This window comes from Rhincodon typus, chromosome 49, assembly GCF_021869965.1.
Source record: "Rhincodon typus isolate 14 chromosome 49, sRhiTyp1.1, whole genome shotgun sequence".
Taxonomy (NCBI): Eukaryota; Metazoa; Chordata; class Chondrichthyes; order Orectolobiformes; family Rhincodontidae; genus Rhincodon; species Rhincodon typus.
The window spans coordinates 1,980,194-1,995,821 of record NC_063380.1 but is presented as its reverse complement, the minus strand read 5'-3'; the positions used below and the strand labels follow the sequence as shown (position 1 = coordinate 1,995,821).

Genomic DNA, 15,628 nt, shown 5'->3' with positions numbered 1-15,628 from the left:
AGAGAGAGACAAAGAGAGACAGAGAGAGAGAGACACACACAGAGTGGCAGACAGTGAGACAGGAGGGCAGAGAGAGAAGGGGTGGATGAGGGAAAGAGGTGAGAGAGGGAAAAGTGGTGATAGATGTGGGTGACAAAAGGAGAGAGCGTTGGTTGCAGACTGAGCAAAGAGGCAGGATACGGACAGAATGAGAAGGACAGAAGACAGAGCATGAGAAGAGAGGGGAAAAAAGGGGAGAAGAAAGGAAATGAGAGAGCCTAGGCAGAGGAGATTTTAGTTTGGCAAATGATACAGGGCAATGAGACTGGTTTGGGAATTGATACAGGGCTATGGGGAGACAGTTGAATAGTGGGATTAGTTTGGGGATCGATACATGGTTATGGGGACAGCACGGGGCAGTGTGATTGGATTGGGCATTGATACAGGGTTAAGGGGAGAGAGCAGGGCAGTGCATTTAGCTTGCGGATTGTTCCAGGGCTATTGGGAGAGCGTGGGGCAGTGAAATTAGCTTGGGGATTGATACAGGGAAGTAAGAAAGAAGAGGATGAAATTGTTCACTACCCTCATCGGCACTTGGAAGATTTCTCCCTGACAACGGACCTTGACTGTAATTTCCCAGGGAGTGGGAGGGGGTTGGGGAGCATTCGCTAATACACACAGCAGCACCATGACTTCAGACTCACACTGTACCCAGGTTTTCATAGGCCTCGAGCAGAAAACTTTGATCTGCTTCAGGTTCCTCTCTGCTTCCCTGCAATTGAGCGAGGGAAGGAGAGAGAAGGAGCCTCGTATATAAACAGTGACAGTGACCGAGGGGAAAAGTGAGACAGAGAGAGGCGCAGTGAGTGAGAGAGGAACCAAGACAGAAAGACAGACAGATAGAGAAATAGTGATATAGATTCCAGGATACAGAGTCAGAGCACAAGAGACGGGGAGAGAGAGAGAGTGTGAACGTGTGCAAGAAGGGACACAGAGACAGACAAAGAGTCATGGATAGAGAGAGGGGCACTGAATAGCAAGTGAGTACACGGTAGAAAGGGAGCAGTACCTTATAGCAATGCCAGCTCGGCTGGTCTGTCAGGAAGGTGTGCTGGCTGAGAAGGGTGGAGAGGGTGAGTGGTTCTTATGAGCTGTGAAGACAAAACATGACAACAGCATGCGTTAGTCTGACAATGAGCAACTCACCAGGTCCATCTATCCCAGCGGGCGGTGTATCTGCTAGCGTGACAGTGTGGGGCCAGACCAGCAAGGAGGGACCCAGCACACATGGCCAGACCGGTCGGGAGGGACCCAACGCAAGCAGTCAGATTGGCAGGGAGGGACCAATTTGCAGGGCCAGACCCAGAGTGTGGGTGAGACACAGAACCCCCAGGGAGAGAGGCACAGCAGGAGATGGATGCGTGGAATGGGTCCTTGGGGAGAGAGATACAGCGAAAGTGCAACAGGCAGAGAGGGTGGGAGGGAGAGAGAGAGAGAGCGAGACAGAGTGGAGGGGACAGAGACACATGGACAGATGCAGTGAAAATGAAAGAGTGTGTCTGACAGATGAACAAAGTCCTTACACAGTCAGATTCAGGTTTTCATTCTGCTCAGAGTCAGAATGCAGGGCCCTCCTCTGGGCCCATGTGCATGGCCGTTTCCTCTTCCTGTGCCATCTGCTCTGTCACTCATTGTCTCCATCCGGATCATCCTCGGAATCTGTGTGCCAAGCAGCCGAGACGGTCAGGCTGTCTCCACTCCCTTTTGTCAGAGACACCATTAACCCCCGCCCAGAGGTGAACATGAGTTGGAGTGGGGGGTTGGAGGGGAAGCATTCTGCCCATTGCTTTGGTGCTGGTTCTCCAATAGAGGACCGAGCAGGGTTGACGGGGGGAAGCTGGAGAAAGGCAATTGATTGAATTGACACATAGGAAGCCAGCTCCAGCTGTGATGGGCCAAATGGCCTCCCTGTGTGATGTCACAGCCCCAAGACAGACCCTAGCGAGAAGGGGACTGGAAAGCATCCTACAGTTTGACAGATCGCCAAACTAACAGGTGAGGGGAGAGATGTTGGGGTAGAGGGAGTGGGTGCACAGCCAAAGTGAGGGATGTTACACTGGAGGTGGGGTCCCTGCAGCCCTTCCTGACATCGGTCATCAGCCTCAGGTGCCAGCCACTGGAACACCCTGTCCACCTCTTCGGGGTTCTCCTGGTACAGCGCCAACATCTGGCTGAGTTGTTGGGGAGACAAGAGCTAGAACACAACAAGTGGGTGGGGGGTTGTGTTTTGGGGGAGCAGGAGAGATAGAGAGAGGCACAGAAACAGAGAGAGCAGGAGGGAGGAATAGACAGAGGAGAATCAATGAACAGGGCAGGTTCACTGGATGAGTAGGTGGGGGGGAGCAGATGATGTGGAATAATTGAGGGTGTCAGTGGGTGAGGTTAGGGGATCTGAGGAATGGGGTAACGGGCTGGCAACTTTCTATCTTGGTGCTTTACTTTCACGAAATATGCACCGACACAACTGGATGTGTACTGTGAACCCTGGTTGTATGGCTTTGTGGTGGGGGGAGGGGTCCCAGCAACATGCAGACAGGTGAAGCCTATCAATGCGGATGATGGACCAGATCTCAACAGTAAAGGTCCTCTATCTGACAACAACTTCGCCATTGGTTGTCAAGACAGCCAGAGCTGTGAGCAAGGCAGAGAGAAGATTTGTGACACCAAAAAGTCTGAAGCAGCCAAACTGTCTCAATCTCTTTGATCCTAGAGTAGGATAACAGTTCGGCACAATATCGTGGGCTAAAGGGCCTGTACTGTGCTGTACTGTTCTATGTTCTCCCTGTGCTCTGCAAACGTTAACTCGAATTTCTCTCCACAGCTGCTGTTGCCAGGGTTGGAGGGTTTGAGCCATCGGGAGAGGCTGCAAAGGCTGGGGCTCTTTTCCCTGGAATCAGAGGATGAGGGGTGACCTTACAGAGGTTTACAAAATCACAAGGGACATGGATGGGGTAAATGGACAAGGTCCTTTCCCTGGCTTGGGGACGTCCAAAACTAGAGGGCATACGTTTAAGAGACAACAAGGTGCAGAGCTGGATGAACACAGCAGGCCAAGCAGCATCATAGGAGCAGAAAGGCTGACGTTTCGGGCCTAGACCCTTCATCAGAAATGGGGGAGGGGAAGGGGGTTCTGAAATAAAATAGGGAGAGAAGGGGAGGCGGATAGAGGAGAGGATAGGTGGAGAGGAAACCGACAGGTAGAAGAGGCTGGGATGGAGCCAGTAAAGGTGAGTGTAGGTGGGGAGTTAGGGAGGAGATAGGTCAGTCCAGGGAGGACGGACAGGTCAAGGGGGCGGGACGAGGTTAGTAGGTAGGAGATGGGGGTGCGGCTTGAGGTGGGAGGAGGGGATAGGTGGGAGGAAGAACAAGTTAGGGAGGCAGGGACGAGCTGGACTGGTTTTGGGATGCGGTAGGGGGAGGGGAGATTTTGAAGCTTGTGAAATCCACATTGATACCATTGGGCTGCAGGGCTCCCAAGCGGAATATGAGTTGCTGTTTCTGCAACCATCGGGTGGCATCGTTGTGGCACTGCAGGAGGCCCAGGATGGACATGTCGTCTGACGAATGGGAGGGGGAGTTGAAATGGTTCGCGACTGGGAGGTGCAGTTGTTTATTGTGAACCGAGCGTAGGTGTTCTGCAAAACGGTCCCCGAGCCTCCGCTTGGTTTCCCCGTTGTAGAGGAGGCCACAACGGGTACAGCGGATGCAGTATACCACACTGGCAGATGTGCAGGTGAACATCTGCTTGATGTGGAAAGTCTTCTTGGGGCCTGGGATGGGGGTGAGGGAGGAGGTATGGGGGCAGGTGTAGCACTTCCTGCGGTTGCAGGAAAAAGTGCCGGGTGTGGTGGGGCTGGAGGAGAGTGTGGAGTGGACAAGGGAGTCACAGAGGGAGTGGTCCCTCCGGAAAGCAGATAAGGGTGGGGAGGGAAAGATGTCTTTGGTGGTGGGGTCGGATTGCAGATGGCAGAAGTGTCGGAGGATGATGCGTTGGATCCGGAGGTTGGTGGGGTGGTACGTGAGGACGAGGGGGATTCTTTTTTGGTTGTTATTGCGGGGACGGGGTGTGAGGGATGAGTTGCGGGAAATGTGGGAGACACGGTTGAGGGCGTTCTTGACCACTGAGGGGGGGATGTTACGGTCCTTGAAAAACGAGGACAACTGAGATGTACGGGAGTGGAATGCCTCATCCTGGGAGCAGATGTGGCGGAGGCGAAGGAATTGGGAATAGGGGATGGCATTTTTGCAGGAAGGTGGGTGGGAGGAGGTGTATTCTAGGTAGCTGTGGGAGTCGGTGGGCTTGAACTGGATATCGGTTTCTAGGTGGTTGCCCGAGATGGAGACAGAGAGGTCCAGGAAGGAGAGAGAGGTGTTAGAGATGGTCCAGGTAAACTTAAGGTTGGGGTGGAAGGTGTTGGTGAACTGGATGAACTGTTCGAGCTCCTCGTGGGAGCACGAGGCGGCGCCGATACAGTCATCAATGTAACGGAGGAAGAGGTGGGGTTTAGGGCCTGTGTAGGTGCGGAAGAGGGATTGTTCCACGTAACCTACAAAGAGGCAGGCATAGCTTGGGCCCATGCAGGTACCCATGGCCACCCCCTTTGTCTGTAGGAGGTGGGAGGAATTGAAACAGAAGTTGTTGAGGGTGAGGACGAGTTTGGCTAAGCGGATGAGGGTGTCAGTGGAGGGGGACTGGTCGGGCCTGCAGGACAGGAAGAAGCGGAGGGCCTTTAGGCCATCTGTGTGGGGAATGCAGGTGTTGAGGGACTGGACGTCCATGGTAAAGATGAGGTGTTGGGGACCGGGGAATTGGAAGTTCTGGAGGAGGTGGAGGGCGTGGATGGTGTCACGGACATAGGTAGCGAGTTCCTGGACCAAGGGGGAGAAGATGGAGTCCAGATAGTTGGAGATAAGTTCGGTGGGGCAGGAGCAGGCGGAGACAATGGGTCAACCAGGGCATTCAGGTTTGTGGATTTTGGGAAGGAGATAGAAGCGGGCGGTGCGGGGTTGGGGAACGAAGGCATAGGTTTAAGGTGAGAGGGGAAAGACTTAAAAGGGACCTAAGGGGCAACTTTTTCACACAGTGGGTAATGCATGGATGGAAATGACATGCCGGGGGAAGTGGTGGAGCTTGGTACAGTTACAATTGCAACATTTAGATTTAGATTTTATTTTCACATGCACTAAGTAGAGGTACACATGAGTACAGTGAAAAGTGCACATTGTCGCCATTCTCTGGCGCCATTTTGGTTACAGAACCAGATTTAACAGAAACAAAAGGTAAAAGAAAACAAAAAAAAGTCCAAATCTCAGATCCGAAGTCCCATTTCCACAAATGCACCCGGAACGTGCATTTAAAAGGCATCTGGATGGGTACGTGATTAGGAAGGATTTAAAGAGCTATGGGCCAATTGCTGAGACAGACTGACTCGCTCGCTCATTCAGTGACACAAAATATAAACGGACACACACATTCACTTCTCACTTTCTCTTTCTGTCGCTCACTTTTCAACCTCGTCGCTATCATCCTTCAAAATCAACTCTGGGGCCGCGCCGCACCACCGCTTCCTATGGGCCAGGAGGACCGTCAGTCAGCATCTCCCGCCCCAACCCTGCTTTCTGAATGGACCAATAACCTGTCCGTCATAAAATCCCGCCCAGCGCCCTGCTTCGGATTGGTCGCAGCGACTCGTCGCGTGGTTCTATCACACCATTGGTCAATGTCTACGTCCATCATCGCGTCGTGTCCAATCCCTTCATTCTCTTGGTGCCTTCCGTTGTCTATCAATATGTTCAATCCAATCCCCAATTGCCGATTGGTCTGCTTCCCATTGTTGATCGCCATGTTCCGTCCAACCACTACACCCGTTTGCACCGCCCCCTTGTCGATGAACAAGATTGACCCCGCCCCCATTCCTCGTAATCTGATTGTCCGTCCATCATCGTGTCCCGCCCATACCCCTCCTGCTGGTTGAACATCTCCCTTGTCCATCAAATCATTAGGCCCCGCCCACCAGCACTGGATTGCTCCGCTACCATGGCCATCACCGGAACCCTTCCTTCGATTGGTTTTTCAGCATGTCGATCGTGGAGCCGCGCCCCATTTACCGTGCTCAGATTGGCTAGACTCCTGCCGTGTCCCCCCTCCCCTACATTTGCTCCGATTGGAAGAAACGCGGATCATCCCCTCTCATTATTGCCCATTGGCCCTGATCAAGAAGCGCTGCACTCATCTATTGGACTATCCGACTGTCCCTCACCACCTTCCAACCATCCCCATGGTTTTCACGCTTGTCGACCCGGAAGGACGCAGTGGAATGGCGGCAGCTCGCTGTCAATCACTGCCCAACCCGCCCCGCTTGCTGCTTGCCTTCTCCCTTAGTTCATCCAGTGAGTACTCACATCCCAGTTCCCAAAAAGAGAAGGAACAAATTACTGCAAATGCTGGAATTTGAACTGAAAACAGAATTGCTAGAGATCACAGCGGGTCAGGCAGCATCCATGGAGAGAAAGCAGCTATCTTTTCGAATCTAGCGACAGGATGCAGAACTGGGCGAAGAAGTGGCAGATGGAATTCAACCCAGAAAAGTGTGAAGTGATATATTTTGGAAGGTCAAATTTAAATGCAGAATATAGGGTAAATGGCAGAATTCTTGGCAGAGTGGAAGAACAGACGGATCTTGGGGTCCACATCCATAGATCCCTCAAAGTTGCTACCCAAGTTGACAGGGTTGTAAAGAAGGCATATGGTGTGTTGGCATTCATTGGCAGGGGAATTGAGTTTTGGAGCCATGAGGTTTGCTACAGCTCTATAAAACCCTGGTTAGGCCACACTTGGAATATTGTGTTCAGTTCTGGTCACCTCATTATAGGAAGGATGTGGAAGCTTTAGAGAGGGTGCAGAGGAGATTTACCAGGATGCTGCCTGGACTGGAGGGTAGGTCTTACCAGGAAAGGTTGAGGGAGCTAGGCCTCTTTTCATTGGAGTGAAGAAGGATGAGAGGTGACTTGATGGAGGTATACAAGATGATGAAAAGCACGGATGGAGTGGATACCCAGAGACTTTTTCCCAGGGCGGAAATGACTATTACGAGGGGTCATAATTTTAAAGTGATTGGAGGAAGGTATAAGGGAGATGTCAGAGGGAGGTTCTTCACACAGAGAGTGTTGGGTGTGTGGAATGCACTGCCGGCAGTGGCAGTGGAGCCAGATACATTAGAGACATTTAAGCGACTCTTGTATAGGTACATGGAGGATAGTATAAGTAGGGTATGCAGGGTAGTTTGATCTTAGGAGGATAATAGGTCAGCACAACATTGTGGGCTGAAGGGCCTGTACTGTGCTGCACTCTTCTATGTTCATCACAGCCGATGTGAAGTGTGAAGAGGGCAGCATTTATGCAATGGCGGGTTGGAGTGCTGGGGGAGAAAGGCATGATGTGGAGGTGTTGGTGTTTGTTGGGGTGGACAAGGTCAGAAATCATACTACACCAGGTTATAGTCCAACAGTTTTATTTGAAAACACAAGGTTGATAGTGCAGTATCACCAGCAGTAGCAGTATCAACACCCTTTCTATACCATCCATCATCCACAAGGCAGTGAGCAATCTCTGCGTGGATTTTGGGGCTGAGACCTCTGTGTGAGTTTGTATGAGGTGAAGAGAGGAGGGACAGGCAGTGACAGTCCGGACTCAACTATTGAGCTACTGCTTTCTGTCTCATGAGCGCCACGACCCCCACTGCTCACATCTTGCATTCATCAGGGCAGTTTGCAAGAATACCAATTAAAGGGGGAAACCAACATTTAGTCTGCAGGACACGCAGGTTCCAGTGGTCACAAAGCACTCACAAAGACTGAGAGACTGCAGCACCTCAAGGAGCTGACTGACACACCATCACTTTTCAGGGGCAATTTGAGATCGGTACCCAATGCTGGCCTCGCCAGTGACAATCCCATTCAAACATTTTCAAAAATCTTTCGTCTGACATTCTCCATGTCAAACAAAAACAAATCATCATGCCATCCCTTTTGTAATTCGAATATGCTTTATCCGGTAATCACTTTCTGAGCCTGACTGGCTTCTGCTGCCTCACCGAATGGAGATTCTCATTGACCATGGCACGGCCCGATGTGGCAGCACTGTGGCTCAGTGGTTAGCGCTGCTGCCTCAGTGCCAGGGACCCATGTTTGATTCCACCCACAGGCGACTGACTCTGTGGAGTTTGCATGTTTTTCCTGTGTTTGTATGGCTTTCTGCCAGGTGCTCCAGGTTCCTCCCACAGTACATAGATATGCAGGTTAGGTAGACTAGCGATGCTAAATTGCCTGTAATGTCCAGGGATGTGTAAATTAGGTAGATTAGACATGGGAAATGCAGGGTTATAGGGAAAGGGTAGGGGAATGGATCTGAGTGGGATCCTCTTTGGAGGGACGGTGTGGACATGTCGGGCTGAATGTTTCCACACTGTAGGGCTTCTGTATTCTATGTTAAAGTGCTATATAACTGACCCCAGTCACGTTTGTCCCAGGGAACAAGAATCTTGCAATCTTTGTTGGGACAGTCAACATTTAAAGGTAAATTAAAACATTCAGTAATTGAAAAAATGCACAGCCTCACATTGTTAATCAAAAACAAGCTTTTTTGTGTAAATGAAAATATCGAACAAAGAAGTATTGTAAATTATCACAATTGTAAATATCTATGCAATGTTTTGAATTCAGCTTTGTTTTTGCAACCCAGGACTGTTATCTCATGAAATCTTGAAGGTTCATTCACTTTCTTTCGGGATCAATCCAAAAGTATGCCACAGCCAGTGGAATTTACTTTGGTTTCTCCCCAGTTTCTCATTCTTATACTTAAGATTTCCAGAACTCTTTCTCTGCAAATGTTCCATTGTCTGTGTTATCAGAACTGACTGAATAAAAGCAGTTTGTCTGTCAAAAGACCTGCAACTCTTTCAGGGTTGGTTACAAGTCTCACTGGTCATGTTATTCCAATGCACTTTCATATTCAAGAGGATGGTTTGATTTCTTGCTTGGTCTATCTTTAAACAATTAGTGTAATTTTTTTTTCTGATCACCATTTAGATTAAAAACTACTAAACTCTCAGTAATGTCAAATGCTTCCTCAATTTGGATGTTTAGTTTTCTTTCCAACGCTTTGATTTTTCCACATCATGCTGAGGTTGAAAATGTACTCTTATGATACAGTAATTTGCCTGTTGCATTCTGCATTGCTTTGGCACTGGCAGGAAAATTTAATGTTTGATGTTGTTAACATTAGTCTGTTCAGCCTTTGTCTATTCCTTTGAAAATTTTAACTTTGGATTCTGCAGGTAGTTTTGCAGCTTCTGTGCTCCCCATTACGAGGGTAGATACTTCAGTTTTCTTTTATTTGAATCAGTTCCATGCTGAGCAGGATTCCAAATGTCATGGAGTTTTCACTCACTGGAGTAACTTCCAAACGTGGCTCTCCATCCAAATTTGTGAAAACAGTATACTGCCCGCGAAATCAATTCTCTGTGTTAGGTCCATATGGTTAATGAGGAACGTGGAAACAAAACCAACAGCAAGGAACTCTATCCCCAGAGTACAACTTCAATTCACTCTGAACAACTGACAATAAGACAAAGGAAAAGTAGATCATTCAGCCCATCAAGTCTGGACTGCTGTTCAATGAGATCATGCCTGTTCTGATAATCCTCAACTCCACTTCCCTGCCTTTTCCTGATAACCATTGATTGCCTTCCTGACTAAAAATATGTTCAGATCAGCCTTTAATATTTGAATAATCCCACATCAGTAATCCTCAGTAGTAAAGAATTTCAGACTCACTACCCTTGAAGAAATTCTTCCTCATCTCTGTTTTAAATGAGCAACCCAGTATTCTGAGATGATACCTTCCGTTTCTAGACTCTTCCACAAGGGAAAGCAACTATTCAGTATGCTCACATATTATTCTTCTATGTTCCAAAAAGTACAGGCACAACCTAGTCATCCTCTCCTCTCCAAAGTCCCTCCTTATCTGGTATCAGCCTGGTGACCATTCTCTGGGCAGTCGCCGATGCCAGTATATCTTTCTTTCTATAAAGGGCCGAAGATTGTTCAGAATATTTCAGCTGTGCTTTCATGAGCACCTTCAACACACATTTCCCCACAATAACTCATATTAATAAAATGAATTTTTTGGAAAAGGTCCAAAGCTTTTCCTAATAAGGTTTCAACTGAGCCAGCAACTCAGAACAAAAATCTTTTTTGGCTTTCTTGGACATCTGGAGTGACTTCCTGAAAGTATAAACTGGTCAGAATCCCTCACATCTGTTTTCTCGCATGGTAAATGCATTAGAGAGGATTGGTTTCTCAGAAACTTCACTCTTTAGTGAAACGTTCGCCGGAGAAACACCAGCCATTTTTACCAACGCTGATTTATTCCTGGATCTTCAGCAATTTGCTATAAATGCCCCACTCTACAACAGGGATAACATATCAGTTCTACTGACTCAGTTACATCTTCTGCATGATCTTTTAGACTACCTTGAGGACAAAGCTTTGACGGTTTAGACAGGAACATAGAATGGAAATGACAATTCAATCAATCATAATCTTATCATACGGTGAAACATTCTCGAAGGGCTGAATGGCCTTGCGACTCCTCATTCATTTGTCTGATGTATGACAGCTTCCTGCCACCACAATACTCTTGGTCTTTCATTGGGAGCCTGACTAGAGATTTCTTCCTCCAGCTCTAAGCTCAGCAAACCTTCCAGCTTCTTTTCCCCTCGTTGATTCCAAATGAGCTGCAAACTTTACAAATCTCCAAATGCCTTCTGTCAGAAGCATCCACATGAATTATACAAAACAACTCCCTCATGTGACCCTCTCCATGCCAACATGGCATGCTATTGGAGAAATGAAATGCAAACTGAAGATCTTCTACCTTCCAAACCTTCCTTTCATTTGGTGATTTGGATGGAATTTGAAGCATCAGCCTCACTGAGGCAAAGTGGTGAGCATGGCCAGTCCAGTAGAAAGATCCCTTCTGAGAGTCCCACTTCACCCATCAGCAGAATGAACATGGTTTAGTCCTGAGTGTGATAAGCAGAAGTACTAACGGCAGAACACATTTCTGCAGTCACTCATGACCTCGCTGGTGTTTCTGCAGGCTGGATAATCGAGTGAATTCCTTCCCACACTGAGAGCAGGTAAACAGCTTCTCCTTGGTATGGATCTGCTGGTGTTTCTGCAGGTGGGATGACTGTGTGAAACCCTTCCCGCACTGAGAGCAGATGAATGGCCTCTCCCCAGTGTGAACTCGCTGGTGTTTCTGAAGATTGGACAATCGAGAGAATCCCTCCCCACACTGAGAGCAGGTAAATGGCTTCTCCCCAGTGTGAACCCGCTGGTGTGCTTGCAGATTGGATAACTGTGTGAATCCCTTCCCGCACTGAGAGCAGGTGAATGGCTTCTCACCAGTGTGAACTCGCTGGTGTACATGCAGGTTAGATAATTGTGTGAATCCCTTCCCACACTGAGAGCAGGTGAATGGCCTCTCCCCAGTATGAATCCGTTGGTGTTGCAGCAGATTGTGCGAATCAGAGAATCCTTTCCCACACACAGCGCAAGTAAATGGCCTCTCCACAGTGTGAACTTGCTGGTGTCTCAGCAGATTGGAGACAGAAATGAATCCTTTCTCACACACAAAACAGGTGAATGGCCTCTCCCCAGTGTGTCTGCGCTCATGAATGTCAAGTGCAGATGGGGAAGGGAATCCCTCCCCACAGTGTCCACATTTCCAGGATTTATTCATGCTGAAAGTGTTTGCATTGTTAAACCTGGACAGATAATTAGTTGAAGTCTTGTCCACACACAGAACATATGAATTATCTCTCTCTGCTGTGAATTCTGCAATTTCTTTTTCAGGCTGCTTAACTAGTTAAAGCTTTTTTCAGTCATTGCACTGAAACACTCGCACTCAGGTGTAGGTGTGTCACAATTCTTTTTCAGTCAAATTGATTTTTAAAATATTTGAAGCAGACTATACACAGAAACAATTCTCCTTCCACAGTTAAAGGTTTAAGACATTCAGATCCTGACAAATCGATGGATTTCAGATCTTGACATGATGTTAGTTTTCAAATTCTTTCTTCACATCCTCCTCTTCTAATATCCTTTTGAAAGCAATTTAAAAAGTCATCACTATCTGTGCAAGATAAAAATTAAAGAGTAAATATTCTCCTAAAGGCAATATTTAATACTAATTGATAGATTTCTGTTTACTACCAGTGCAGACTCAATGGACCGACTGGCCTCTTCTATACAGCATGGTTGTATGCTTGTTCTTGTACTCGTCTAAAAATATTCAAATTTACTGGACTGCATCTCTTGATTAAAGACACAAGGGAATGTAAGGAAAAATGTTAGTTAGGCATTGATTGGTCATAATCTGGAAATCTCGACATATGACGAAGTGGCAAGAATTATTTCAAACAGTTGCTTCAAAATTGAAAGGATTCAACTAAAACTTGAAAATAAATTTGGATGAGCAGTTGAGGGAAATGAACTTGCTGCTTGACGGAGATATATAGAGAGAATGAGTGGCTGGATTGCTCGAGAGATGACACAGATTCAAATTGCTGTATGGACTCTATGCCATAATGAGTCCATCACTAAAATATAGAATTTCACAATAATCTTCTCATACAAGAGCGGAAACAACACGTGAATGTTACAATACAATGATACTATCAAATACATTATAACAAAACAAGGCATAGCTCAATGATATTAATTTGATACCTCGTCACATGTCAGCCCTTCTAATTGTGAACGTTAAGACGCCATTCTGTTACCCAGACAAATAAGTATGTCAAACTGACGGAGTAAAAGACGTCGATGTCTTTTTAAGAGTGCGGAAGACCAGGGCCAATCTTTTCAGAGTCTGCACCCTCCCCGGATTCACTTCCCTACCGTCCAATTCTTGAACGACAATAATTTAACCCCGAATGAGAAAGCAACTGGAGGGAGGAAGGAAAAAACAGTGTTATGCTCACGCATGATTGACAGAGGAAGATGTTGCAGGCTGGGTGAAGCTCAGTCTTCATTCAGAGAGAGGAGTGACTGCCATACCTTCACTGGCCAGAAATCAGCAGCTTCAGAAGCATGTTGTGCAACTTCCGCATTCAGACAATTGGGTAGCGCTGATTGGCTGGAGGACCAGACTGTTTCCGGTCCTCCAGGGTTTTCCATTGGACAAGGATAAATATCTTCGAAAATTGCTTCCCTAGACATGCGCATGCCACCCGGCCGTGCTGCTGATAGAGCCTTTTAATTGCGCGCTGTATTGCGGTTCCTATAGCATGATACGTAGTGGGGTGTGCGTTATAGACTGCAATGGAATCAAGAGTTTCGGGATGGTTTATAAGCAGAGTAACAAATACCCGGATTTAAGTTACACTTAAGAATTTCATCGAAGGGAGCAGCATTTTTCATACAATAACAGGTACTTAGGAGTGAATTATTGATTGAAATTAATCAATGGGCTTAGTGGTTTCTACATAGAATAACAGATACCCGGGAGTGATTTACAGACTGGAATCTAATCGAGGGTTTCAGTGTGGTTTACGTGTAGAATAACGGACACTCAGGAGCGATTTACAGGCTGGAATCTAATCTAGTGTTGAGTGTTGAGGAGGTGCAGTTGTCTATATTCACTGATTGCAGTCCGTAGGTCAGGAAACTGAGGATGCAATTGCAGAGGGCGGAGCCGAGAAGTTTTGAGATCAGGTCTGGAGGGGATTGTGGTGATGAAGATGGAGATGTAGTCGATGAGTCAGAGTCTGACATAGGTGTCCTTGTTGTCTAGATGATCCAGAGATGAGTGCAGGCCTAGGAAAATGGTGTCTGCTGTAGATCTCTTATGTCGGTAGGCAAATTGCAGGGGACTGACGCAGGCTGGGAAGCTACAGTTGATGTGGCTGGAGTATACGTAGAGTACCAGCAGTATCCTTCAAAATGTTAAAGGACGCCCTCATAAGAACAGGCTACGATGTTCAACCCATCGATTGGCAAGTAACAACAGGCCACAACAAGAAACTGTAATGACCTCCTCAGAAAACAGACAGGGGATACAACTGATAGGGTACCCTTTGTGGTCCAGTATTTCCCCACAGAGGAGAAACTGTGCCATGTTCTTCACAGCCTTCAACACATGACGATGATGAGCACCCTGCCAAGATTTTCCCTATGGCTCCACTTCTCGCCTTCAAACAACCACCAAACTTTAAACAGACCATTGTTCGAAGCAAACTACCCAGCCTTCAGGACAACATCGACCACAACACCATACAACCCTTTCATGGCAACCTCTGCAAGACATGTCAGATCATTGACATGGGTACTACCATCACACGTGGGAACACCACCCACCACGGCAGATACTCATGTGACTCAGCCAACGTTATCTATCTCATACGCTGCAGGTAAGGATGTGTCAGGGCATGATATACTGGTGAAACCATGCAGCTGCTACAACAACGGATGGGTGGACACCGCTTTGGAAATAAAACCAGTATGACTCCAAGTTAAAACACAGACAGATTCTAAACAAGGCTTCACACCTAAAATGCATTGTCTGACCTGAGATGTCACTTCTTGTATACACTGACTAAACCTTTAGTTATCTCGGACTTAAAAAGAAAGAAATTCTGAGATTTGCATTTCAATCAATTGAAACCTGCATCTCCTTTCTAACTTATTCAAAATTTAACAGGAGGGAGTCAGCCAGCCATTTAGGTTTATGCTCGACATTCACATCAGTTGTATGATCTTTTGGTATTTTACTTAAAGTCCAGGATTGTGTGTGATACATCTCTCACAACACCTGATGAAGGAGCAATGCTCAGAAAGCTAGTGTTTTCAAATAAACCTGTTGGACTATGACCTGATGTTGTGTGATTTTTGACTTTGTAAATTGGGGAAAGAGTACGAACACAGTCCTCCACTACCACAAACTTCCTTCATTTGGGGACATCGTAGGGGTCAGCACACCCGATGTGCAATGCGATAGCGTCATCGTGGGAGAATTTTTATTGCAAAAAAATACTTTATTCGTAAAAAGTTTATACAGATACATAGTCACTGAAGCAGTCCAGTTCTGCACAGTAGCATACAAAGAAAGAAACAAACATTGTAGTTTGGCTCTGAACACCACACATTAAGAAGGATATATTGGCCTTGGAGGGAGTTCAATGTGCCTTTGCAAGAATGATACCTGGACTTTAGAGGTTATGGTATGAGCAGATATTATATAAATTAGGCTACAAGACTGTCTGCCAAGCCTCTGGACGAGAGGGCCTGGGGGCTGGGAGTGCAGTGGTTCAAAGCTGTAATTCTAACCCGTGGCGGTTATACTACGGACAATTCCGACACTCCTCATGCTCGTGAGTCAGGCCGAGAGGCATTGAGTGGGTCCAGGAAAGGGGGAGGGCAGTGAAACATGGTCAGGCCATACAGAAGGAGAGAGAGAAGTAGATAAAGAGAGTCAGAAATCACACGACACCAGCACAAGCCTTCGAGCCTCAGTCCTTCTGTT

At 47.2% G+C, this 15,628-nt stretch overlaps 1 protein-coding gene and 1 long non-coding RNA gene across 6 annotated transcripts in view; both read right to left on the bottom strand.

The window, feature by feature from the left end:
• Positions 1 to 5,608, bottom strand: part of LOC125488102 — an 11,411-nt gene extending 5,803 nt beyond the window's left edge. For both annotated transcript variants that reach the window (XR_007266214.1, XR_007266213.1), the window contains exons 1-3: positions 5,525 to 5,608; positions 1,563 to 1,698; positions 1,049 to 1,130 (exon numbers count right to left, since the gene is read on the bottom strand). This is a non-coding gene — a long non-coding RNA (uncharacterized LOC125488102). The remainder of the gene's footprint in view (positions 1 to 1,048; positions 1,131 to 1,562; positions 1,699 to 5,524) is intronic.
• Positions 5,609 to 8,660: 3,052 nt separating this feature from the next.
• On the bottom strand, positions 8,661 to 13,262 carry LOC109918637 (gastrula zinc finger protein XlCGF7.1-like). 4 transcript variants are annotated; one of them, XM_048620961.1, is made up of 3 exons: positions 13,165 to 13,262; positions 12,835 to 13,052; positions 8,661 to 12,206 (listed from the first exon to the last, which is right to left on the bottom strand). In XM_048620961.1, the coding sequence occupies exon 3, from the start codon at positions 11,843 to 11,845 to the stop codon at positions 11,171 to 11,173; it is 675 nt and encodes a 224-aa protein (XP_048476918.1). In that variant the 5' UTR covers positions 11,846 to 12,206; positions 12,835 to 13,052; positions 13,165 to 13,262; the 3' UTR covers positions 8,661 to 11,170. The 4 variants fall into 4 exon arrangements, with proteins under 4 accessions (XP_048476918.1, XP_048476917.1, XP_048476920.1 ...); XM_048620960.1 differs by lacking the exon at positions 12,835 to 13,052 and having other exon boundaries at positions 13,089 to 13,197; XM_048620963.1 differs by lacking the exon at positions 12,835 to 13,052 and having other exon boundaries at positions 8,661 to 12,234; positions 13,089 to 13,179.
• Between the last annotated feature and the right edge of the window lie 2,366 nt (positions 13,263 to 15,628).